A 24,468-nucleotide genomic window follows, 5' to 3' on the forward strand; every position below is an offset into this window, starting at 1 on the left:
CTATCCACCATGACCCTAAGATCCCTTCTCTGGTCAAACTCCATGAGCTCAGATGCCCTCAGTATATACACAACGTTAGGATTCTCCCAGCGCCCCCACCACATGACTATATTTACATTAAGCTGCCTTTTCTCTTTTATTTGTTAAACTTTTACCCAGTCTGTCCAGTGCATTTGCATTAAACAGACTCTTCCAATGCATTTGTACTTGGCATTTTACAACAATTAAAAAAGTAAAAGCACATTCCCATAAAAGAGAACAGCACAAAACTCAGAAACGGGCTGGGAGAGTCAGAACATTCTCAAATGAGGCTTCAGCATATGAAATTCACCTGCCCAGCTAGATATACAGTTGCCAGAACAGGGAAGTTTTAACAAGTGAGCAATGAAATGTGTAAGAGGGGGCAAAATAGATCTTGCTGGGCGAGGTATTCCACAATCTGGATGCAGCCACTGAGAAGGCTCTCCATATATCTTCCTCAACTATGAATGGGACTCAGATGGGTCTCTCTAATCCATCTTAGGTATAGATCCAGGTATCATGGCACAAAGCCATTTATTGTTTTAACTGTCATCACCGGCACTTAAAATTATGTGAAGGAAATAATTTTGCAACAAACGCAGGTATTACAGAATCTGTGTGGTGTGGTATCTTTGGTGACATCCTTGCAATTAGATTCTGGACCAGCTGAAAGTTTCTGAAGGCTCAAGGCAATTTCATGCAGAGGACATTACAGTAATCCAACCTGGATGCAACCAAGGCATGCGTTACTGTGGCTGGGTCCGATCTTTTCTGGAACAGATGCAGATAGTGCACCAACCTAAGCTGGGCAAAGGCATCCTTGCCCAAGGTCACTACCCCCATGAGACACAATTTCTAGACAAACAACCTGCCTTCTCTGAATCTTCTGTCACCTGGCTTCCTGTGAACTCCCTGCATCTTCAGCAACAGCACTATTTGGACATCTAGATGCAGAGCCTGATGTAGGAGTGCCCCCAAATGACGAAGCCCATTTTTCAAGTCTTGTCCAGAACAAGCCAAATCCATATTCCAAGAGTCCATCTCTCTAACCGCGATCACCTCTGGTCTTTTCTGAATTTTGCTTCAAGTTATTTCCCTTCATTCAGCCCATTACTGCCTATGGGCACCAGGTCAGGACATTAACAGTTCCCCTGGTATCTGTTGAAAATGTTGCATCTTCTCCTGGGTTCCTGTAAGGAGACTGAGCCTAGAATAACTCATGCCTTGATTACTACAACAAGCCACATCTTTCCTCTCCTCTCTCACACATTTAAACAAAGGCATATGAAACACTAAGTTTTTTGGGGGGCGGGGGGGCTTGTTTTGCATTTCGAGAATAGCTGGAAAGAGAATCTTCAAAGTGCTTTTAGCAATCTAAAAGTGGATACACTAGTCATTTTCTCCAAGGTTCCAGAGACACTGGATTTTCCATGCAAACGACAGACAAAGGGCAGAAGGGAAAAGAAAGTGTCACTTTTGGTACGGCGTTTCCTTAACAGCTCATGGAAACCATGTCGCTAATTTAAGACTCTCCCACATTGCGAAAGTATGTGAAAGCTGCCTATCGTGAGATTTCCCTTAATAAAAACACAATTTGCAAAACACAAGCACCGTGAAGTGTGCTCTCAGAAGCAGAGATGTGGGACCAAGAACTAATTTAGGTCCCAGAAATGGCAAGAGGCTTCAGTCTGAACCTGCTGCAACAGAAGACAAACATTCATACTTCAGCCTATACACAACACTTTTAGTGCAGCTAGTAGTGAGTTAGTGGACCCCCCTGGTGGGATACAAATGCTATCAATTGAGCTGGGAAGAGTTGCCTGTCCCAGACTCTGAGAAGGATTCTATACCTTTTCAGACACCTTTAAAAAAGCAGCAGGTCGACTTGAGTGTGGCTTCTCCCATTTCTGCGCTAGGAAATCTTCCCACCAGTGCCATCAGTAAAAGCACAGGAGCTTCCCAGTGACCCGGGTCCCCCAAATTAACATCCTTGAGCAAGAGGGCAAAACCCCAAGAGGTTCAGATGAAAAACCTGCCTGTAGTTGGATTGGGATAAGCACGCTTAGCTTGATCAAGTTGGACACCTCCACTGTACAAAATAAATTGCTAAAATTCGACACAGCAGGAAAGGAAGCTGATCTCAGAAGTAGCTGCCAGCCCAGAGGAAGAGGCATAATTGAAGAGACAGCTTGAGACTTTGGCTATGTTGAGCCAAGCACACCTGTTGCTGCAAAGTAACCAAGAGGCACTGATCTGTTATTTGGAGAGGTTGCAAGATAATGGAGGATACAGCTGTAGAGCGTTATCACTTTCCTTTCTTGAAATGAAAAAGGAACTGATTTACAAGGAGAGCAGTTGCGTTCTGGTACTCTCTCTAGAGCAACTCTGTCGTCAGGAATGTCTGCTTTGTTCACCTAGTGATGGTTACTAACTAAAAGTTTGTGTTGCTGCACAGCAGTGTTGCCAAGCACAATAGATGTAGCCCACCTTGTCCCTACTCTTTCCCTCTTCTGCACTTCTGAAAGGCCTTCTTGAAAGGTGAATGTCATAGTACAGGTGATAACCACAGCGTGCATCCAATCACATTAGGCCATGGGTCAGCAAACCAAGGTCCGCCGGCCGAATCTAGATCCAGCCCACAGTCAGTCCGGGAATTGCGTGTGGATCACCAGTGCATGTGTTGTTTACCTCTCCCTCACATGGCAGCAGCGCCTCCTCCCTCCCTCCTCCTGGCTTCTCCCCGCCCTGCCTAGAGGAGGAAGGGGACTGGGCTTTGTTGGTGCCAGCAGCAGCAGCGCTCGAGTGGCCGCCATTTTAAGCAGCCTCTCTCCAGAGCCTTTTTGCGCGCCGCTCATCATCCTGCCGCCGCCAGCCCCTGTCGCTTGCAAGACACAGGCAAGCAGCCACCGGGGCTCATGGTGCTCTTGCATCATTAATTTTTTTCAAAATATAGTCGGGCCCCCCACAAGATCTGAGGGACAGTGGACCGGCCCCTTGCTGAAAAAATTTGCTGACCCCTGCATTAAGCCATAACTGTTCACATCTACACTAAAAGCATGGATTATTATGTCTGCATGTTACATAGCAGGCATAGAAGACAAGCCTACCAATGAGAAACTAGCCTGTTGCATAGTTGAGATCAAATTTGTTGCAGCCTACATTACAGTTTCAAGACAACACTATACAGTATTAACATTAGGTCTTCCAAAACTATATAGCTTGGAGTAGTTGTAGTTCAGGATGCTATCTGAACAATCAGAATGAATTTCAGGAACCAAAATGCTTTTTCTGTGCAGCCTGAGCAGGAGCAGTGAACAACATTATAGTTAATGGTTGTAGTTTGTCTTCACTTACTCCCCCCCCGCTGCCCTGCTCACAGCTGCGAAGAATACTCATACAGTGGTGCCTCGCAAGACGAAATTAATTCGTTCCGCGAGTTTTTTCGTCTTGCAGTTTTTTTCGTCTTGCGAAGCACGGTGTCGGAAAATTTTTGGAAAAGCTTCAAAAATCACCAAAGTCTTCAAAAACCTCAAAAAAGGCTACCACACCGCGTGGTATGAGTTGCTCCTCGAAGTCAAGTCGCAACTGTATTAATGGTTTTAAGAAAAAGGAAACAAACTTGCAAGACGTTTCCGTCTTGCGAAGCAAGCCCATAGGGAAAATCGTCTTGCGAAGCAACTCAAAAAACCAAAAACCCTTTCGTTTTGCGAGTTTTCCGTCTTGCGAGGCATTCGTCTTGCGAGGTACCACTGTACTCTTACGTTATGAATGGTCAGTGTAACCATTAAGAGAAAGAGGTAGGAATAGGCCAATATATATGTGGACTGTCCCTGGATAAAGTGACTTTTCTTCATTAAGTTCTCATAGTTCTTCACCTAGCGAAAGGTTGTCATCTGAACTAGCCAGGTGTTTAACTGATAATCATTCAGTCCATCATTTGAAAAAATAAGACATAGGAGCCACCTTGCCCAAGAAATGGCAACCAGACATTCCGTTTTGGCGACTGTAACTTTGGTTTAAGGAGTTTCTAGCACTGTGTATCATTCCATCAACTGATGTAAAAAACCCCTAAAAAACCTACCCCTAAATGAATCCCACTAAAATGGCTGGGACTGGTCATCAGGGGAATGTGACTGGGAGAAGAGGGAAGCCCGGCTAGCAAGCATGTTCCTCCTTTTCGCCCCCACATGATAATAAATCACATGAGGACTGAATGCCTGGATATGTTCTTAGTCATGGAAACCATGGAGCCACTGCTGACTCATGAATTACACTGGCATCCACTTAAAGACACCAAGTTCAGTATCGAAGCTCATCGCTATTGCAGAAGATGATTTCAAGCATTTTAGAGGGATTCATCCAGGGCATCACATCACAAAATGTAAATATACTTTTGGTTTACATTGTACACCTCAAGACCTAACTTTTAATGACAATACTCCACATTATATTTGCTTGTGTGCTGGCTAAAACTTGCATACATTACAGGAAATTGGTTCAGGAAATATTTTAACAGGTTATCCCAGCACCTAAGAGTTTTACGAAAGGCTTGTTGAGACAGTTGCTGCTAACCAAGTGTGTGTATTTCAATTAAATGTGTGTGCATGTGTGCCTTAAAAAAACCACACCGAACCACTCATTTCACTATCTACGAAGGAGATACTAGCACAGATACTTAAGGTTGGCCTACTTGTGGCTCTTTAGATGTCACTGAACTGCAACTCCCTTCATCCATGACCACTGGCTATGTTGGCTGGAGTGATGGGAGTTGGAGCCCAACAACAACTGGAGGAAAGTTTAGGGAAGGCCGTTTAAGTAATATAATAAAACTGCAAATCAGACAGTGTCTCTTAAGGGGAGCCTTAATATCGTCCCCTCTTACTATAGAGTGGGCCAAGTCCCAAGAACAACAAAAACTGAGGTCAAGACAAATTATTCATCCCAGAGGCTCTTTACAAGGAAAGTTTACAAGGAAACCAGAAGCCAGTTCTGTCTTCAATGTTTTAAAGCATATACCAGCCAAGTGTTCCAAAATGTCCAAGTTTACAGAATACATCGGATTTCAAACACACACACACACACACACACACAAGCATCATCACTACTAGCTATTTACCCAGGAAAATGGACTCTCTTGGGAACAAAGGTAGGATATAAATGTAATATTAATAATATTTTTAAAAAGTAAAACCACTCTTTGCTCAGGTGTGACAAGGCATCCTCCAATTTAGGAAGGAAGAATTAGCATGGCAGATACATATACCAAGAAGATTGCCAGTTTTTCTTTGTTCTGCTTGAAACTTACTGCCTTCCACCACCTGCCTAAACTACATGCAGAGGGGTTCCAAGCTTACACCTCAGTGTTTAAGAACTTAACCTACAGATTTATCCATGTGGTAGAATTATTGAAAAAAACTCTGCTGCCAGTGGGAGAGGGAGGAAAAGATTTGCAACCCTACTTCCAGGACAGATAACAAGGTAAGAGAGCTACAGCTCTTAATCTGGTGGTTATATCCAATTAAAATGAATTTCAGCACATTAACAAATTAGCTAATTTGCTTGTTCTTTCTTCCTTTTGCAATTTAATCCTAAGGTCAAAAGAGTGCACTTGAGTCTTCCAAATATGACTAGAGCACACCTGCGTTAGTCATTTAAATTGTTAACTTGAAAATGCAGATACGAGAGAAGCCCAGCCTGGGAGGAGTAGACTGTGTTAAGTGTAATTACTTGGAAGTTTGCTGTACTGAGGCATACAATATTTAGGATCTGTAAAAGGAAAGAATTAGTTTGAAGTCAAAAGGTAGTCACTGAAGGACTGCTACCTTTGCATTACAAAACAAAAGACTTCACAAAACACAAAGTTTCCAAGTCCAGAATACACATCCTTACAGTTCCAGGAGGAGACAAACATGATCCCTTATTACATTAGGGTCAAAGGCATGTTTAAATATTTACCAAAAATCAGCTAGTTAGACTTAGCATAGTCTTTTAAACTACAACACTTTTGTGTACATAGCCCATGGCTTTGTACAGTCCGTTATAGCTAGCTGTTACAGACATGCCTGCGCAAGGCACTTCTTTCCGACAATTGTGCTGGAGTGTTTGCCAGATGACGACAAGCTTCCCCTATCACTTCTTCCTCCTCCCGTCTCTACATATATGCAGCAATCTTACCAGGAAGCATGCTGATAAAGCTTGGATTCTCCAAGCTTTGAATTGCCAGTTTTAAGTTACTCCTGCCCTTCAGCTGCAGTTAGCAGTCTCAGCTTTCCAAATGGCATATCACTTTTCACAGTGTTCACCCCCCCTCATACACACACACACACACACACACACACACACACACAATATCTATAGTACAGTTTTCTGGAGCTCAAGTATGCAAATTGGGATACTTGGAATAATTGGGATACTCCCTGCAACTTTTATCCACAGCAATCTCTCTCCGTCCTCCAGTTTACAGTGGAGAGAGAACCAGTTCTGGTCTATCAAAGTAATTCGCTGAACAAAAATTACACTAGCTTTCCAAATGTGGTTATGGAAAATAGATTTACTGCGCAACCACCTACCTATTTGCTAGTAAAGGTAAAGGTAAAGGTACCCCTGCCCCTACGGGCCAGTCTTGACAGACTCTAGGGTTGTGCGCTCATCTCACTCTAGAGGCCGGGAGCCAGCGCTGTCCGCAGACACTTCCGGGTCGCGTGGCCAGCGTGACGAAGCTGCTCTGGTGAACCGGCACCAGAGCAGCACATGGAAATGCCATTTACCTTCCCGCTATAAAGCGGTACCTATTTATCTATTTGCACTTAAGGGTGCTTTCGAACTGCTAGGTGGGCAGGAGCTGGGACCGAACGACGGGAGCTCACCCCGCCGCGGGGATTCGAACCGCCGACCATGCGATCGGCAAGTCCTAGGCGCTGAGGTTTTACCCACAGCGCCACCCGTGTCCCTATTTGCTACACAGCCCCAAAACAGTGCACAACTATGGAATCAGTTCTGCCCCTCTCATTCAATGTTTATAATCTCTTATAAAAACACCAGGTGTACTAAAATCTAGTGTGGAACTAGGGAAAGATTTATTCAGTTCTTGCAAGGGCAACAGATCTACTATTCTCATGAGCTTTTGAGCAGTTTTCCCCAATGTGGGACAGACAACTTGAGGCTGGCTTCCAACAAGATCCCTGCTGCACCCAGGTCTAATATAGGAAGTCAACAGTCCCAAACACATAGTCATCAAAGCAGCTAGTTTATTTCACTGCTTAGCAGAATGCACTGCTGAAGGTCATATGCCACTGCAAGTTTTACTTTCACTTCCTCTACCACAGGGAGCCATTACTAACCTACTGATTTTTTTAAGAGTCACATAGTATTTGTAACACAGAGATTACAGCTATAATGTACAAGGAGAGAGTGAAGTATATCAGTTTATTATGCCCTACAAGTACCAGAATCTATCTTGAATACATGAGTAAGCATAGATGTGGAGCGCTACTGTCTTAAGATGGTTCAGTAGTATAACTAAGATAACTGAGATAGTTCCATTGGATAGAGTGTGGTGCTGATAATGGCAAGGCTGCAGGTTCGATCCCCGTAAGGGACAGCTGTATAATCCTGCATAGCAGGGGGCTGGACTAGATGATGCTCAGGGTCCCTTCCAACTCTTATGATTCTAGGATCTACTCCCAACAAGCTGCGCATTCTATTTCTCTAGTTTAGCAGTCCTATAATCTTAAATCTGATTGCAGTTGAGCTGTTGGGAAAAGGTATTGCGTAAGCTAATAAAATCAAAGTATACACGAAGATACCTACCAGGACTTTCCACTCGCTTATAGTGATAGGGATTGATGCAAACTTCCTTCTGCTTTGAACCAAAGGGAAACTCACAGCATTCCAGTGGTTTAAGTTCATGATGGCTCTGCAGATCAGGCCAGCGCCACACACGGCAATAAATTACATGGGGCAGCCCTTTCCGATGGGACACCTGGAGCCTCCCATCCAGCGAACGAGGAATTGTGACACAGTTGCTGGGCTGACCTGGGCAGCTCAATGCCTTCTCCAACTCTTCCATTGCTCCTTTTTTCTTCTTCAGTTTTTTTACTAGGGCATCAACAGCTTTCTCAGCCCATTTTTCCTCTTCGTCCCCTTGCTTCCATCCTAGCAGTCTTTTAACAGCTGGGCTTGTGAAGGAGAACAAGCTCGTCACGTTCATGGTGAGTGATCAAACACTTGAGTACAGCAAATCCTTCAAGGACTGCCCTACAACAGTCTTGGGCGAATTTATATGATTCCTTTAATCTTCCTAACCCAGAGATCTTGAAAAGTTGAAACTAACATTCCAGCTTGTCAGATGTTCTTTCTTTAGTCTTTGGGATTCCAAATGCAAGTCAGGCACCTACGAAAGGGTAAAAGTGAGAAAAGGCAACGATCAGATCTCTTTCATACAAACAATCTGAAGAAGCACAAATACTCTACCAGAATCTAACAGACCACTGTTAGAACTTTATGCCTGGACAGAATTCAAACTATGGGGAAGTTGTCAGGAATTAGCATAGGAAGAGCCACTGCTTCAGCTGACTCATGAAGAAGACCAATTCCTCTTGAGAGATGAAAACTGCTTTCTGCCATCCCCTTCACGAAACCACAATTAGTCAAGGTGGCACATTTAGCCAAGTATAGAGAGAGTAGGATGCATTTCGCATCAGATTTCAAAGTCATTAAGCAGTTGGAATTAATTAAGAGATCTTCACGCAGCTGGTCAGCTGACTACAACAATACAGTACTTGGATGTGTTCTGTACTCGAGTTAGAACACCAAAAGTAACAAGTCAGCATTTTCTGAGTCACCAAAAAATTTACTACATGGAAACTTTAAAATAAAAAGTTGATCAAGTTAACCACCTGCTTACAAAACCAGCAGAGACAGGATAAATTCATTTCAAATGGCTTAGAACCGTTGTGTTCTTAAGACACCTTCCAACAAAATCAAGAATTATTTCTCAAAAGGGATTTTAGCAGATATGGTTGCCGTGGCGTTTGTAAATATGGTGAGACTAGAACGTTCCAAATCGGGTTTGCACACTTGGAGGAACAAGCTGAAAGGGTGCTCGATTCAGCGGTGACCCTCAAAGGGTTGAGGATTTCAACCTGCCTTGCCCCACCATCACATAAAGCCTGCTGCCCTGAAGACAGTGCTGGGAGGAATGTGTTGGAGGGTGGGGAATACCAGAACTGAGTGTATGTGGGACTTCCCCTATCTTTCACCGGGAATCTGTGTGAACCTCTGTGTACCAGTCAGCGGGATGGCACAGGCAGGGCAGTGTTGCTCACTTGCCTTCTAGACACACAGTGTTGCAGCTGGTTCCCAACAGGGTGGAGAGAGGTATACAGAGCTCAGCATGGTGGCACAGCCAATCCAATGCTTCTGCCCAGCTCACATCACATGAAGCACCCCTCCCTGCAGCATCCTTTAATGGTTGGAAGAAGGTGGGCTACCTCACTGAGTTCTACTGCCTCTGCTGAAAGCATCTTTTTAAATGGTGATTCCGTCCCCAGTGCTATGGCTTGATAATTTGTTGACTTTCATTATACACACACACTTACATGCTTTCTGGCTTCTGTTGCTTTTGAGATCCAAATATAAAAAAGATAAACAAAAGATGCTACATAGGTGTTTTGAAATAAACACTCAAGCACATGTCTGCCAAGTTTTTAGTTTCCAAGAAGCCTTCTTGCTTCTGAGATTTTGCCAATACATTCCATTTTCCTTTCTGCCACTTTTAGTTTCTGCAGTGCATCATTTCCTGTATTACTCTGAGCACAAAGTGGCCTTATCAGCCAGAAGTACAAACAACAGTTAACATGAGTTTGCATATGACACCTACTCTGTACTTTCCCAAATAAATGTACCCTTCTGAGAAATAGGCTTCTGTGCTTCCAGCAACCCAGCAACTTTCCAGCCCATGAATATAAGTGTCTGTGCAAAAGGCAGGGCACTCAACATAAACCGGTAGAGTTCCTTCCCCCAAAAAATACCTTGAGCCAATTTTTGTCATCACCTGGTTCTGATCCCAGTTAGCATCCACTGTTTTATACCTAGTGTGATAAAGCAGCAACTTTGAATATTAGGGATGTAGAGAGTCCATTCCTCTTTGGAATTTGAATTTCAATCCTTTGGTTATCATGCAACAACAATGAAGTAACTCAGTGTAAGCAGTTTTAGCACATAAGTTATAACGACCAATTTCTCTACTTCTGTCTGGACACCAGATGCTTAAAACTCAAGCCTACACCCACATCAAGCACCAAGATAATATTTGGAAGCCCTTCTCTAAGCTCCCCCCCCCCCCAATGTTCTGAGGTGAGGTGGTGGTGTGTGGGACTGGCTGGGGAAGACCTGTTTGGTTGTGGCACCCTGCTAACTGAACTCTCTCCCTCCAGACAGAATCATCAGCCACCTACCAACATAGAAAGAAATGGGAATCCTCCAAGATTACTGCATCATCATTTATCGCTCAGACCCTGGGTGAAATCCAGTGTTGGACAAACAGACCTTCCCCTTCTGATCCTCCTCAAAATCTGTCTGGATCCTCTAGAGCAGATATGGGGAGGGGAACATGAGGTATTGCAGGGGTCGGCAACCTAAGGACCATGAGCTGGATGTGGCCCAATCGTCTTCTCAATCCAGCCCATGGATGGTCCAGGAATCAGTGTGTTTTTACATGAGTAGAATGTGTCCTTTTATTTAAATCTCTGGGTTATTTGTGGGGCCTGCCTGGTGTTTTTACATGAGTAGAATGTGTGCTTTTATTTAAAATGCATCTCTGGGTTATTTGTGGGGCATAGGAATTTGTTCATATTTTTTTTTCCAAAATATAGTCCGGCCCACCACATGGTTTGAGGGACCGGCCCACGGCTGAAAAAGGTTGCTGACCCCTGAGGTATTGCAAGGGAAAGTCAGTTCAACTCATGCACCCACACAACTGGCTATCATCCCCCCCATAACCCCGTATTAGAAACTCAGATATACAAGCTAATCGCCAAATGGTGCCTTAAACCTGGGTTGCAGTCACCAGTACAGACTGTCTGGTCGCTATTCCTCCCCCTCGTGAAAATAATAATAATAAATTAGAAATAAATAAATAAATAAATAAATAAATAAATAAATACATACATTTGTCTACAGTTTTGTAGTTTAAAGGGGGAAAATCTCAAAGCAGTTGACAACATTTAAAAAAAAAATCAAATAAAACAATCCAGAATAAAACAGGGACAAGACTCAGATCAGCCTGCTGACTTCTTTTCTACCAGCCTATAAAGAGACTAGTAGCCAGCATGTGGGTGGCGCTGTGGTCTAAACCACAGAGCTTCTTGGGCTTTTCGATCAGAAGGTCGGCGGTTCGAATCCCCACAATGGGGTAAGCTCCCATTGCTCGGTCCCTGCTACTGCCAACCTAGCAGTTCAAAAGCATGTCAAAGTGCAAGCAGATAAATAGGTACCGCTCTGGCGGGAAGGTAAACGGAGTTTCTGTGCGCAGCTCTGGTTCACCAGAAGCGGCTTAGTCATGCTGGCCACATGACCCAGAAGCTGTACGCTGGCTCCCTCGGCCAGTGAAGCGAGATGAACGCTGCAACCCCAGAGTCATCTGCGACTGGACCTAATGGTCAGGGGTCCCTTTACCTTTACCTAGCCAGCATTTCTATGCCAGATGAGGAATAGGGGAAACCGATCTGTAATAGTTTTGCCAGCTGTGGCATGAAGACTACATCCTCTCACCCAAGCACCTGCAGAGGGTTGCACAAAGAGCCATAGGTACATGCACACCTTGCATTCGTGAGAAATATCTATGAATTTCAGCACACTGGTGGAAAGACAGCACAAACAATTACGGTACTTTTTCAAGAACAGAGTGCTGTAAGCTTCCACAGTGCTTTTGCCTTTCCACAAAGATCAATCACCACTCCCAACTGCGACTGTTACAAACACCTGTTTTTTTAACGGCAGTTTTACACACACTGCGTGGGTGTGTTAAGATACACAAAAGCAGGATACCAGACGTTTCTGCCTATATTTAGATCTGCCTGGTCAGCTGTAATTGCATAATTTCATCAGGACCTTCTGCAACGGAAATACATCCATATTCATCACACAGGCATCAAAGGAAACATCTTTACAAGCCATATCCTTTTACAAACCAACACATGGTCTCATGCCACTCTCCCCAATTGTTGAATTCCTCCTTTAGGAAGGGCAGGGGATTTTATTCCTTTATCAATAGCAAAGTCATTTCCCCTTATGGCTAGAAGGACAAAAAAGGTGGGGCTTTTCTCACAGGTAAACGAAGCGGGGGGTGGGGGGGAGACAACCGAGAGAAGGGGGAACTGCTTTGCCACTAATGAAGTTCTGACAAGAAAGAGAGCTCTTTGGGATCAACTTCACAAATGTGGTAGAAAGCGCTTTGGCAACTCAAACGCATTTGGGGATGTTTTGCATTTACATTATAGAAGCAGGTTTTGCTTCGTTCCTACATGTGGTCAAAAGTCATCGACTTTCCTCACAGAAAGGCAAGATCTCTTCGGTATGCACCGCATGGAGGCTCCTTATATGGCACACAGCTGCCGCTTTGGTGTGGCTCAGGCATGCCCCGTGAGGAGGCCAGCTGGAGTTAGTCAGCCATTCCTGGCAGAAGCATATCTGTCAAGGTGTTTGTCTTTCCTTACAGCACAAATCTGCTGGCAAAAACAGGGAAAAAATTTACCTGAGCATTCCTGCCCAAGCAGTGTCTCTCAAAAGGGGTGTCCTTCATTCCTTTCCCCTCCCACAGCAGCTATGCACTACGGATTTTTTCCTCCTCAAGCAGTACGTGACCAGTCTGACAGGAGAGATCTCACTACCTTAGGAAATAGTCACTTACAGAGGATTTCATAGTTGAATGGGCTGAAGAGCCTAGATCTGCTGCAGATTTATTAATACCTGAATCCCTTAAGCAATTGAGAGTTCACTGTTCCAAATTAGAAATCCACTTGCCTTTTAAAAGCTCTGCATTGTACTTAAAATGAAGGCACAGAATCCACTTTTTAATCAAAACAATGTGTTCAACTGGTGTCTGTTGTCTTGACACGTGAAAATACTCCAATATCTATTCAGTATCAAAAAAAAAGGGAAGAGTGGTATTCAGTTAAGTTTTAGTCATAGGCTCATGGAAATTAATAAACAAGGTGTAGGTCCATTTATTTCAGTGGGTCTACTCTGAGTAAGACTTGATCAAATACCACCTTTCCTCTGTCATGTTATGTTCCTTACTTTAAATAAAGCTAAGCCAAATTCCAAAAGGTAACCACACAGAGAGATGCAAAAACCCTGGATACAATAGGTGACACTTCGTCAACTAAATGCACCAAGAACTGAAGCTACAACTGCTGTCTTTAGAAACCCAGAATAGGGACTTGGCAATACTGATGAATACTGTACATTGGGCTGCTTCGTACATCACAGGAAGTGAACCTGCGTTCATGGTTTGTTTTTCCCAAACAAGCCACCAGCAGCTTGTGATTTCTTCACAAGAAAGAAAGCACAAGCACTGGTTCTCACATAACACTGAGCCAAGGCTCCTGGTTTCATCTACTGGACAGGGTGGAGCCAAAATTGTAAACCATAAACCAAGGGTAGGAAACTTCCACACTGCAGACCAATTGTGGACCACTAGGGGGTCCAATTTGACCCAAGACCAAATTTCCCCAAACCATGCTTACCATGGACTAGTGATGTCAGCTAATGGGTTAGGAGGACAGGCTTAAGTTTAATTCTATACTGGCTGTGTTTTGAACCCCTCAAAATGCATTGTTCAGCTACATATGTTTTCGAGCTATTCAAGTTCAGCTCTCATTACATGTTCCTTTGGCAACCTCCAAAAATAAGCTTTTTACAAAGTGTGAAGTTGTGTTTGATAGCAGGACCTCCAAAGCCCGTAAAAGCATATTAGCCAAACAATGTACAAATAGGTACCATGCTCAATTTTGCCCCGAAATATGCACTACATATGCCTATATATCAGAAGAAGCTGCATCTTTTGAATATACACGCAAGTCCCGCTATCACTCGCTCTCTGAAAATTCACTTATCTACACAAAAAGAATTATGCTGAAACCTTGCTATATGCCCCACAGATTCATTTATCTGAAGAGCCAATTTCCTGGTTTCCTTGTGGTTTGCTGCTTGGCAGCAGCCATTTTGGGGCAAAAACCATGGAGAGAGGCAGGGAGGGAGGGAGATTGGACAAATCAGTTTCCTCCTTTGGCTACAGCCATTTCAGGAAGAAACCATGGAGAGAGTGAGGAAAGAGCAGACAAATCCCACATTAGAAATATTTCCGTAGGAAATAATGGGGATAATGGACTCGTTATGCACATGCTCGTCTAACAAAAGATTTCCAGAGAATGCGTTGTGTTCGTAAGGCGGGACATGTCTGTATACTTAGTCAGAAATGTGTAGAAATTTTATATAGTTAATTCCATAATAGAACGCCATTTTACTTTGCAGTTTCTTCAAGAGGGGATGGAAAGCATGCAGTTATTTGACTTGGGGAGTCTCTAGATCAGAATTCTTTCCATGCAGAGTTTGTGAGATGCCCACTGGCATGTACAACCCAGATTTCTCTATCCTAAACCATGTTCACTTAAACCAAGGAATAGAGTTGCATTTTGGAAGCCTAAGAGTTTTCTTTCACTGAACACAGAAAATGAAACAAGCTGTAACTTGCAGATTCTCCTCATTAATCAAATTTGCAATACAAGTCATCCAACTTAGATTTGGAACTCTTGCAGATCTAGGAATATACCAAGTTTCCTCATAGACTGCTAGTGTGAGAAACTTATAAACAGAAGTGAAAACACTTGTCTAAGATATTTGATAGAAACTGCCTCTTCCCCAATTTTCTTTCATGAACATGCAGCTGCCTTTTGCTTTAAGTAGTGTACTACAGTATATCTGATTTATAAAGGCTATGTTTGGGCATGTACACTTATGCTGAATTTATTACTAGTTCATGCAAATTGACTACCTAACTGGAGTTTCTCCCTGACCCCCAGGGAACTGCATTAAATACAAGTTTTGCAACAGGGTGAAAGTTAAGCATGTGAACATATGCAGCACAACTCAATCTGTTTAAATACCAGAGAGAAGATGTGAAATAACACAGGGGAAGAGTCATATTTTTTTAAAAAAAAACTAACTTTGTAGTAACCTAATTGTACACAAATCTATTTATTCTGAAATACTGCGTAACATTTGATCATAGAAAAAAATTCAACTCAGATAACGTTCATCCCAATTACACATTTAAGACAACCTCTAGTTTTACTAAGCTACCCTAGTATGCCTCAATCGTAAAAGTTGTCATGACAGCTGACAGTTCAAGTTACACATTCTGAGAAAGCCATTTTAAATATTTGGCCTTTTGTGAAATTTTTACACACCAAAGAAAGCTTATACTGTACTCCTGAAGCTTTCAGCTGGTTTAACCACAAAAGGTGCTCAAAGTTATAAATAAGTTATAAATGAGATCTTCAAAGTCTACCACCTTAGAAGTATTATCAACTTTTAAAACAGGGGCTTTTAATTTCTATCTCGAAGGATTAGGACGGGCTACAGTTGTATTACGCAAGATACAATAAAGCCCACATCCTTAAATGCGTAACAATGAGCACCAAGGCCAGGCCTGCCTTAAACATCTCCAGGTAGAAAAAGTTCACAGCTGTCCAACAGCCATCAAGACCGCCATACTATTCACTCTTCCATCTAAACCTGTCATATGGTTGCAAGATTCAGTTTCCTCTGCTCTGAGAAATCACAAGGGAATATCGGGGAGGATGAAATATAACATATGTCGTGCTCAAGTAATTTAATGTTTTAAAATAGAACTGCATTGTTTCATTTTTTTTGTTTTTCTTCCCATCCTTTCTTCATGTTGTGAATGATTTTGCTACCCCACCCTATTTTATCCTCACAAGAATCCTGAAAGGTAGGTTCAGCCAAGTGGTGGTGGCTGGCCCAAGGTCATGGCCAAGTTGGGATTCAAACTTGGGCTTCCTCATCCTTGTCTAAGCAACTCTACAACATTGACAACATTTGATTAAAGACTGATCACCACACCAATCACTCAAATCTACTAAGGAGGTGTGTCAGATTACTCAGGCACATTTTTTCAATACAACAACAACAACTGCCATCTGAAGAGTTCCATCATTTCTTACACACTGCATCTAAAAACAACAGAATAAGATCCAGAACTATTGTTCTCATTCATATTCATGTTTAAAGCTCAACCACCCAACAAAGATTTCTTTGTCTGGGTGACAGCCCTGGTTTATAAATATTCAAACAAATTGAAAGGTGCAGGCTTTGAAACACAACAGGAGATACGGCTGCAGACACTGGTGGTATCTGCAATTCACCAACAGAAGCTGGTGGTATCTGCTTGGTACCAATTCAAGCCACATTCTAGGCAGAACACACATTTCTAGTCCAGTCTCAGTTCATGCCAGTTACTGGGACGGAGTTTGGGGGAACAAAATGGTTGCAGCCTTCGCAACATCTGTACTGAAAAGGACTCCTCCCTGGGCTTTCAAAACAGAAGCCTCAATGGATCTAAGACCACTCCAAAATTTTACAGTATTCAAGGAAAATGAACATTATACCACCATTACCAGTGATGTGTGGCATGTATGTATGTTTTCTACAAAGTCTTTTATTTCATAAAATTGGTAACACAGTGAATGAACACAACACAACAGGGCAGCTGGAATGGAAACGATACCAGTCAAGACTAAAATCAGAGTTGTAATATCACTTTTCAGGTGACTATAACCGGAGACACAGGTTACTAACAAAATCAGTATGTCAACCATTGTCTTTACCTTAAAATGTAAATAATGTAAAGAACTGTATGCAATTGAGTAGGCATAGCTTAATATTCCAATAAAACTAATATCCAAATATCCCAATTTAAATGTTTAAGCCAGGCAGGCAGAGCAATCCTAGCACAGGTGAATCATACTGGCCAGGACAAAAGGGGGGGGGGGGAAATGTTTTTGCTGAACCAGTTCCAGGCTTGTAGAACTGAAAGTCCCAGATTGGGCCCCACTCAAAGGGATGAAACAGCTTTGGATCCAGCAGATCAATGGCTGCCTCTGCTCTATCCCCACCCTGCCCTCATAATGCCCCTTTTGGGGTGGGGACTACGTTTGTTACTGGCAGCTGAAAGACTGCTAATGATAGATACTCAACTGCCTACAATTCTTACTGCTTACAGGCACAGACTCTGTATGGATAAATAGAATAACATTTGGAATGAGTTTATACAAAATGTAGTAGGCTATTAAAATTTACATAAGCACTAGGACAACGATACTATACCAATTTATACAAGGATGTATGGGAATATCACATATTGCTCTCTCTCTTTTTTGCATATTTTTGCTTTTATCTTTGTTGTTTTTCTCCCTCTCACTTTTCCTTCTTTTTTTCAGTAGCACTTTATTTCTTTTAACTGAAATCACCTTAATAATTAATATATATATATATATCAGGGGCTTAGGACAGTTTTGCTTATTGATCCCCCACCCACCCATATCAAATGTTTTTGTTCAGCTTTCAGCTGCTTTTTTGGAGGGGGTGGAATGAGATAATTTATACAACATGTGAAATTTAACATGGTACATATTTAGTAAACAGACCTAAAACAAAACAAATATGTTAAAACAAAATTTTAATTGATTTAGGGCAGCCGGAAATTTTCCATGAAGTTTCCAAATTCAAGGTTTCCCAGAAAACCCACAACACTTCCCCTCTCTCTCGCTACTCAGTTCACAGGACTTGCCAACCATCACTTCCTCCCTTCTTAACTGGATTTCATTTTATATCCCTGGTTTTGGATGAAGTCGCATCTAACTCATATTGCACCAGGTGGTACAAAAAAACCCACAACCAATATCTTATTTGAAGCACTAACAAACAGTATCCCCAAGTAAAACTACCCTGGCTATTTTCTGAATGCATAAGAATGTCATCTGTACAGTCTTTTTGTTCAGCAGAATGCAACTCTTGAGGAAATAACGTTTTCCAGTTTGTAGCAGAATTCAGCAGCACCAATTGGCTGAGGCTGGTGATGAGGCCAAGAAGCCTCCCCCTGGATTAGATTTTCAACCAATTTTAACTTTCTCCTTAAATATAAAGGTGCCAACTGTATTTATGCATTAAGAATTCAATTTTCCCCCACCCCTGAAAGCCAGATAAAACATGTGAACTGGGAATGTGGATGGGAAGAACAGTGAAACAAGGACCAGGTCAGGATTGGGACTAGAACAAAATCTGTTCTTTTCAGTTGAAAGCCAGACTCACACCACAGGAGAGAAAACTGTGCCAGTGTCTGACTTGAGATATGTCTGTATGAAACCCAATTTGCCACTTTCATACATGAAAATCAAAGCTGTTTAAGCCTTGAGCAAGTCACCAAGGAGATGCTAGGAAGCTTGAATTGAACAGGTTCACACCATGTTCAAGTCACAAAGTTACTGTGCAGCCAGTGCAATTAGTAGTTTTGAGATTCAATGGTCTCTTATATGATTTGTTACCCATCTCCATAAACACTATCCGTATATAGGAATATAACCAGGATTTGCAGAAAGCTGCATTAAGATTTGTATCTCAGTTCTTTCCTAAACAGATTGAATGCTTACTTTTAGACAAACAATACTAAAATACTGTCTTCTATTTTTCAGCTGAATTTTTTTCCATGGAAATTTGGAGGTACTATTATTCCTTTATTTGCCAAAATTCCATATGCTAACATTTATCCAAATCTTCATCTTCACCCCTACAGCCCCAAGACATTTTGCTCTGAAAAACAGTCATTGTTTTGTTGCACAGTATGGCTTGGATACCATAGCTAGATGGGTGGCAGTGTATTTTGGAAAGACTGTTGTTCCAAGAGCATTTTCTTTCCTTCCAATCTCATAACTGTTTGATCTGGAAGCATGATTGGGCATGCACCTACCAGAAACAGGGCTACTGGAAGAAGGTATTTTCACACACTATTCAGCAAAATCATTTCCTGCACCAGTCCAAGCTGAAAGGCGCATTGTCCCTCGCCCCAATTCAAGTGTATTTATGGGCCCTGAACATTCCAAAAACTTTCTACCAATCAAACCTTCTATTTTCCAGCTCCAATAATAAATTGATTTGTAGTGGCCAACACTGTTGTAGTGACCCTAGTCTTGTTTGTTCAGCACAAAAGCAAGCCCAGTTGGTCTGTTGGATCCAAGATCCTAACAGTGCCAAGGACTGCAGCTTGCATACAAAAGTACAGCACATGCAATTTACTTTTTTCTTATTGTTATTTGATACTGAAAAGCAGGATCTGTAGTTTCTGCAGCACCATGACTGCCAGGGAGCTTGCTGCATTCACAATCTGGATTAACTGCAAAGTGTTTGCTTGCAGACAAAGCAGCTTTCATTAGCCTCCTCACATCTGTATCCCACCCATGCCCCCAAGCAGAATTTCTGCTATACAACTCTTGAGAGTTAAACTGGGGTGAATGGCGATTTTTAGCTGGACTCTCAGTACAAAGACATAATGCCAAATGGCAATGATAATCTGGTGGCCTGCTGCAAAGCGGTGTATCAGGATAAGCCAGCTTTCAATTTAATTTAGAATATTTCTTGTTTATTTTTTACTTTACATTGTTTAGTTAGCATGTGGGGGGCGGGGTTTCCCTGTGGTAGTCTGTTCTTCAATAAGCTCCCTTACCAATTTAAGTTTTATGAGAACATACTTGCAAAGACAACAGGGCTCTCAATTATTTACTTCTAAATATTCACCTCTGTATTACTCACAAAAGAAGAATATGGGTGTTGGAGTTCCAACACTTGCTTTCATAATATATTTAATTATGATGACTGAACTAACAAGCTCACAGGCTGACCCCCCTCATTTCACCCTGATGTATCATTTTGCATTTCACTGCTGTAAGTCAATTTGAGATCTACAGCAGGTTGGAAAGGCTAGTAATGATGCTCTCTGCAGTCTCTAGGGAGTCCACATTATACACAGCTTACATTATTTATAAAGCCTAGATGATGCGTCCATTAGCCTTGCAGGATTACACACCAAGAGATACCACTTACACTTGACAGTACTGACTGCTGCATTGCCAGCACAGCTTAATTCAAGTTTACCTACTCCCTAAGCTGATCTTTCCTTCTGTTTACATACATTAAGGTGGATTGCTGTGAGAAATTTGTTTGGAAATAATCACTGCCACTTTAGGTTCATGCTTTCATTCTCAGAACAAACCAGACTTTACACATAAAAGCTCTTTTGAGCTTCTCACTGTCTGCTATGCAGCAGCATGCAAGTGTGAAAGGAAGAAATGTGTTTTTAAAAGCATATTTAAAATCTATTAATTTTTGCAGCAACGTAGATTTACAATCACAATTTCAATTTGTTGTCACCTGTGAACATATACGTTCTTCCTCCACCTACCACTATCCTTTAAAGTTGAATACATTTTAGGGAATGGCTTTTCCATTTTTAATCTCTCCTTCCCATACAGAAACAAGGGGAAAGCCACATTGTCAGTTCCACAACACTGGGGGGAGGGAGAATTAACACCCACCCTCTTTCTCTGCTATCCTTGCTACTAATGTCCTAAAACAAGGGAGGGAGAATGGGTTTGTGTATGTGTTTATCTTCAGGAGGGGTATGTATAAGCATAAGAGGGTGGTGAAAAGACACGGCTTTCCTCCTGTCCATGTCAGTTTTACAAGAATACAGAGGGAGGAAATGATGGTGCAATGATATGGGACAAATGATGCTTGTGGGATTGCATCCGTCTATTCACAGGGCAGTATAGGATAGCATCTGGTATAAGCAGGTGGCGATATGTTTTCTCCCACTCCAGGGCCAAGGGCTGCAGTGACATTTGAAACAGGAAAGCCATAATTTGTGAATAGTGGCAGATGTGCATTAACTGAAGGGATGGGGAGAGGCCGAACAATAAACAAAGGTGTCTTAATATTTTCCCTATCTTTCTCCTGCGGAACTTTAAAACGTGCGATTGCAGCCGTAAGAGTTTTTCGCCATCAGCGCTATTATCTAGAATCTATATTGCCTTCGCCTCTCTCAACACTGCTCAGAAGTGTTTTTGAGTCATCAGATCGTCAAGGATATACACTAAAAACCACAACTAGAGAGAGGGACAATGCAGAACAGAACTGTATTTGATTACATTTCGGGGAGCGAAGGGGTCATAATTAAAGCAAGGACAAATCACTATCCTTGTAACCTGATCTGGCCTTGAACTGAAGTGATCTTATCTGGGGAGGTGACTAGGAAGCACTGCAAGGCTGTGAGTTTTTGGAGACCCTGTTTGTGCCTTGAAAACAGAAGGTCCAAGTATTACAGTTAGCAAGTAGGATAAGCATTTCCAGAACCTTTTTAAAACAGACAGCAGAACGGAGTTGTCTCTCAGTCCTTCCTCAGCAGTGATCTTCAATCTGTTTCTGGGTGTAATGCACACAATGAGAGTTAATCTTGTCTTGTGGCAAACCAATTTATTATGGCCCATGTTTTTATGGACTCAAAGCCCATCTGACAAAGTGGGCCTGAGTTCACAAAAGCTTATGAGTCCACAGAAGCTTAATAAATGTGTTTGCCTCCAAGGTGTCATAAGACTGATCATTTCTGCTGCAAGAGACAAACGCAACTACCACTCCAGAATTTTTTTCAATGAAAAATAAGCATCTAATAAGTATAATGTAGCATCAGTCTGGAAGAATATAATCTGTTTGTCACTCCCCAGCAGCCAAACAGCAAATGTTTTGGAAAGAGAATCTTTGTAGTTATAGTAAAGTTCCAGTTTCAAAATAGTTATACAAACAAGAAGTCACATGCACAAACTGCAGAGCAAGACCATTAAGTGAGACACAACTTTTGCAAGTGTTTTTGCTATAATTCAAGTGCAAACTATAGTTACACAGTACAGTCAACTTAATTAAGAATGTATCTTGTCCATCCTAGACCTGTGAAGGCACCCTGGGACCCATTTGGGAACATGAATTTTCACCAGTAAACACTTTTCCTAAGCACTGCTTAGGAGCCTTTCAGTCATAAGTGGTTGGTACTGGAATATATACAGGGGGAAAATGGGTATTAATTTTGGTCTCCACGGAGTAACTCACACATTATGTGTATATATGCGCTACAGTGAAGATCAGTTGTTTCCTGAAACATGAAGCCACTCCTCAAATTAAAGCAGCCATTCATATTCATACCCTGTATGAAGAACTGCTAAGCCAGCCCACACACAGCTTCATCAACTATTAACAAAGGGCCAGAAATTGCTGCCCCCGGTTTTGGCATAACTTCTCTTCCCACCAATTCCCAGAAAGGTTGCTAGAATATAATGAGCCAACTATTTTCGGACTGGGGGCGGGCGGGGGAGGAAGTCACCCCCAGATTTCACCGAGCCATCCCTGCCACCCCGGTTCGATAGAGGCTGGAAAAATAACATTTCAGAAGGGGAAGTTCTAGGGCACAGATGCCTCCTATGAAGTCTGAGAAAGATGGCTCAGTAACATCACCCTCACACGGGGGGGGGGCATTAGAAAGCCACAGAGAGGAGAGTAAATCTATTGTGTTGGTTTCCCTGAACCGCACAACTCCGGCCTCATCCTGCCGCCCGGGAGAGAAGTCGCGTCTCAGGCGCGCAGGCGAAGAAGCCGTGGCAAGTTTCCCCCGACTTGGCTCCGAGCACAAAAGGGGCCCGGACGCCGGGGAAAATCTCCGCGCAGCCGGGGAACAAGGGCTCTTGTCTTCTGCTGCATTTCTTCTCCCTCCCGGGCTCGGGACGGAGGGGAATAGGGAGCCGCTCCTGGCGTGTCTCCTTCGCGCCCCCAGAGCCACCCCGACCGTCTCCATGCAGACTCTCAGGAAACAAGGGAAGATCGGGATGGGGGGGGAGGGAGGGAGGTTGGCCCGACGGGACACTTTTTAAGACAACGAAGTTTTAAGAAGGGGGGGACCCCACCGCGGCTTCGGCCCCCGTCGGCCCCACGGCTAACTACAGCCGCCATCATGATGGGAACGAAGCCTCTCTCTCTCTTTCCCTTTCCATTCCCCTCCCAGGGAGCCAGACGCGCGCGCCTCCAGTCCTTCCCTCTTGCCTCCTCGCCGCCCTTTCGGCTGCACGGAGGAGGAGAGCGGCGAGGAAGGAGAAGGCGAAGCAGCCGAGGGAGGCAGGGACGCTCCGTTGTCCGTTGAGAACCATAAAGATCCCCGAACCAGGAGGAGGCCGCCGCTTGGGGTGGAGGGGAGTTGCTGGATGCAGGCAGGACTCCGGGCAGGAAGGAGAAGGGGGAGAGCGCGAGGGAGTTTTTCTTACCGGCTCTCGGTGGGTCGAGCAGAAAAGAGCGTGCAAACGAGCCACCCGCCGCCGCTGGGCCGATGAGCGAAGTCCCGCTCTGCTTTTGGGGGTTTTTTGCCTTTGCGCCCCCCCCCCCTGCTTCTCTCCTCCTTTGCCGCTCCCGCTTCCAGCGTCGCCGCCGCTGCCGCCGAGCAGCCGTGCGCTCGCTCTGCTGCTGCGCCTGGATTGATCTGGTCTCACTGGCGTCAGAGAGTCGGAGCCACCCAGCCTCCACTTACCCCGCTGCCAATATGCAACATACATATATACACACACACACACACTCACTCGCTCACACACACGCGTGCGCGCGCTCTCTCTAGGCCAAGTTAGGGATCCTCTCCAAATGCCCGCCCCCGCTCCGACGAGGAAGGCACCGCTGGCTTGACTGCAGAAAGCAAGCCTCTCTCGCTTCTTTCCTCTTGCCTTTTTTTCTGCCCACCCCCCTCGCTCCTTCCCTCTTTCTCTCCCTCTCCTCCCCCAAGGAGGATTCTCAGCCGCGGCTGGGACGGGCGGCCTGCGGCGGGGTTGGAGCTCCGTCAGCGACCATCGGCGGAGGGTGGCGAGCCGAGCAGGGCAAGGCTTTCATGTTGTCGCTTCCAGCTCCCTGCCGCTTCCGCGCGGGTTAGGCGGCCATCCGCGGAGCTGCAGCCTCGTCCTTCCGAGAGCAACAGGTCCCGAGGCTCTGGAAACAAGCGGCTCTTGTGCCAGTGGATCCCAGAAGCCCCGGTTCTGAACCCAGTTATCTGCAAGATATTTGAGAGGCTTCATGAAAGCATATTTTGAGAGAAAAGAGCCCCAAAGATACATCTTTAAATGCATATACAATTTGTGTGTGGACTTTGATTTCTTTGTCCATCACTAGGCATTCAAGCCCTAGCATGTTTTCTGTTCCAGAAAATTTTCAAGACAGCATGTTACAGTGGTACCTCGGGTTACATACACTTCAGGTTACATACACTTCAGGTTACAGTTTCCGCTAAGCCAGAAA

At 43.6% G+C, this 24,468-nt stretch overlaps 1 protein-coding gene across 2 annotated transcripts in view; it reads right to left on the reverse strand.

Moving 5' to 3' along the window:
* SMAD1 (SMAD family member 1) overlaps positions 1-23,825 on the reverse strand; it is a 36,296-nt gene extending 12,471 nt beyond the window's left edge. Inside the window, exons 1-2 of one of the 2 annotated variants that reach the window (XM_081022008.1) lie at positions 23,457-23,825; positions 7,831-8,413 (exon numbers count right to left, since the gene is read on the reverse strand). In XM_081022008.1, coding sequence (XP_080878134.1) covers positions 7,831-8,230 — 400 coding nt within the window. In that variant the 5' untranslated portion in view covers positions 8,231-8,413; positions 23,457-23,825. The remainder of the gene's footprint in view (positions 1-7,830; positions 8,414-23,456) is intronic. The other variant, XM_081022009.1, reaches the window with a different exon arrangement.
* Between the last annotated feature and the right edge of the window lie 643 nt (positions 23,826-24,468).

The sequence above is a fragment of the Podarcis pityusensis genome (genome assembly GCF_964106645.2).
Source record: "Podarcis pityusensis genome assembly, chromosome: 9".
Classification (NCBI taxonomy): Eukaryota; Metazoa; Chordata; class Lepidosauria; order Squamata; family Lacertidae; genus Podarcis; species Podarcis pityusensis.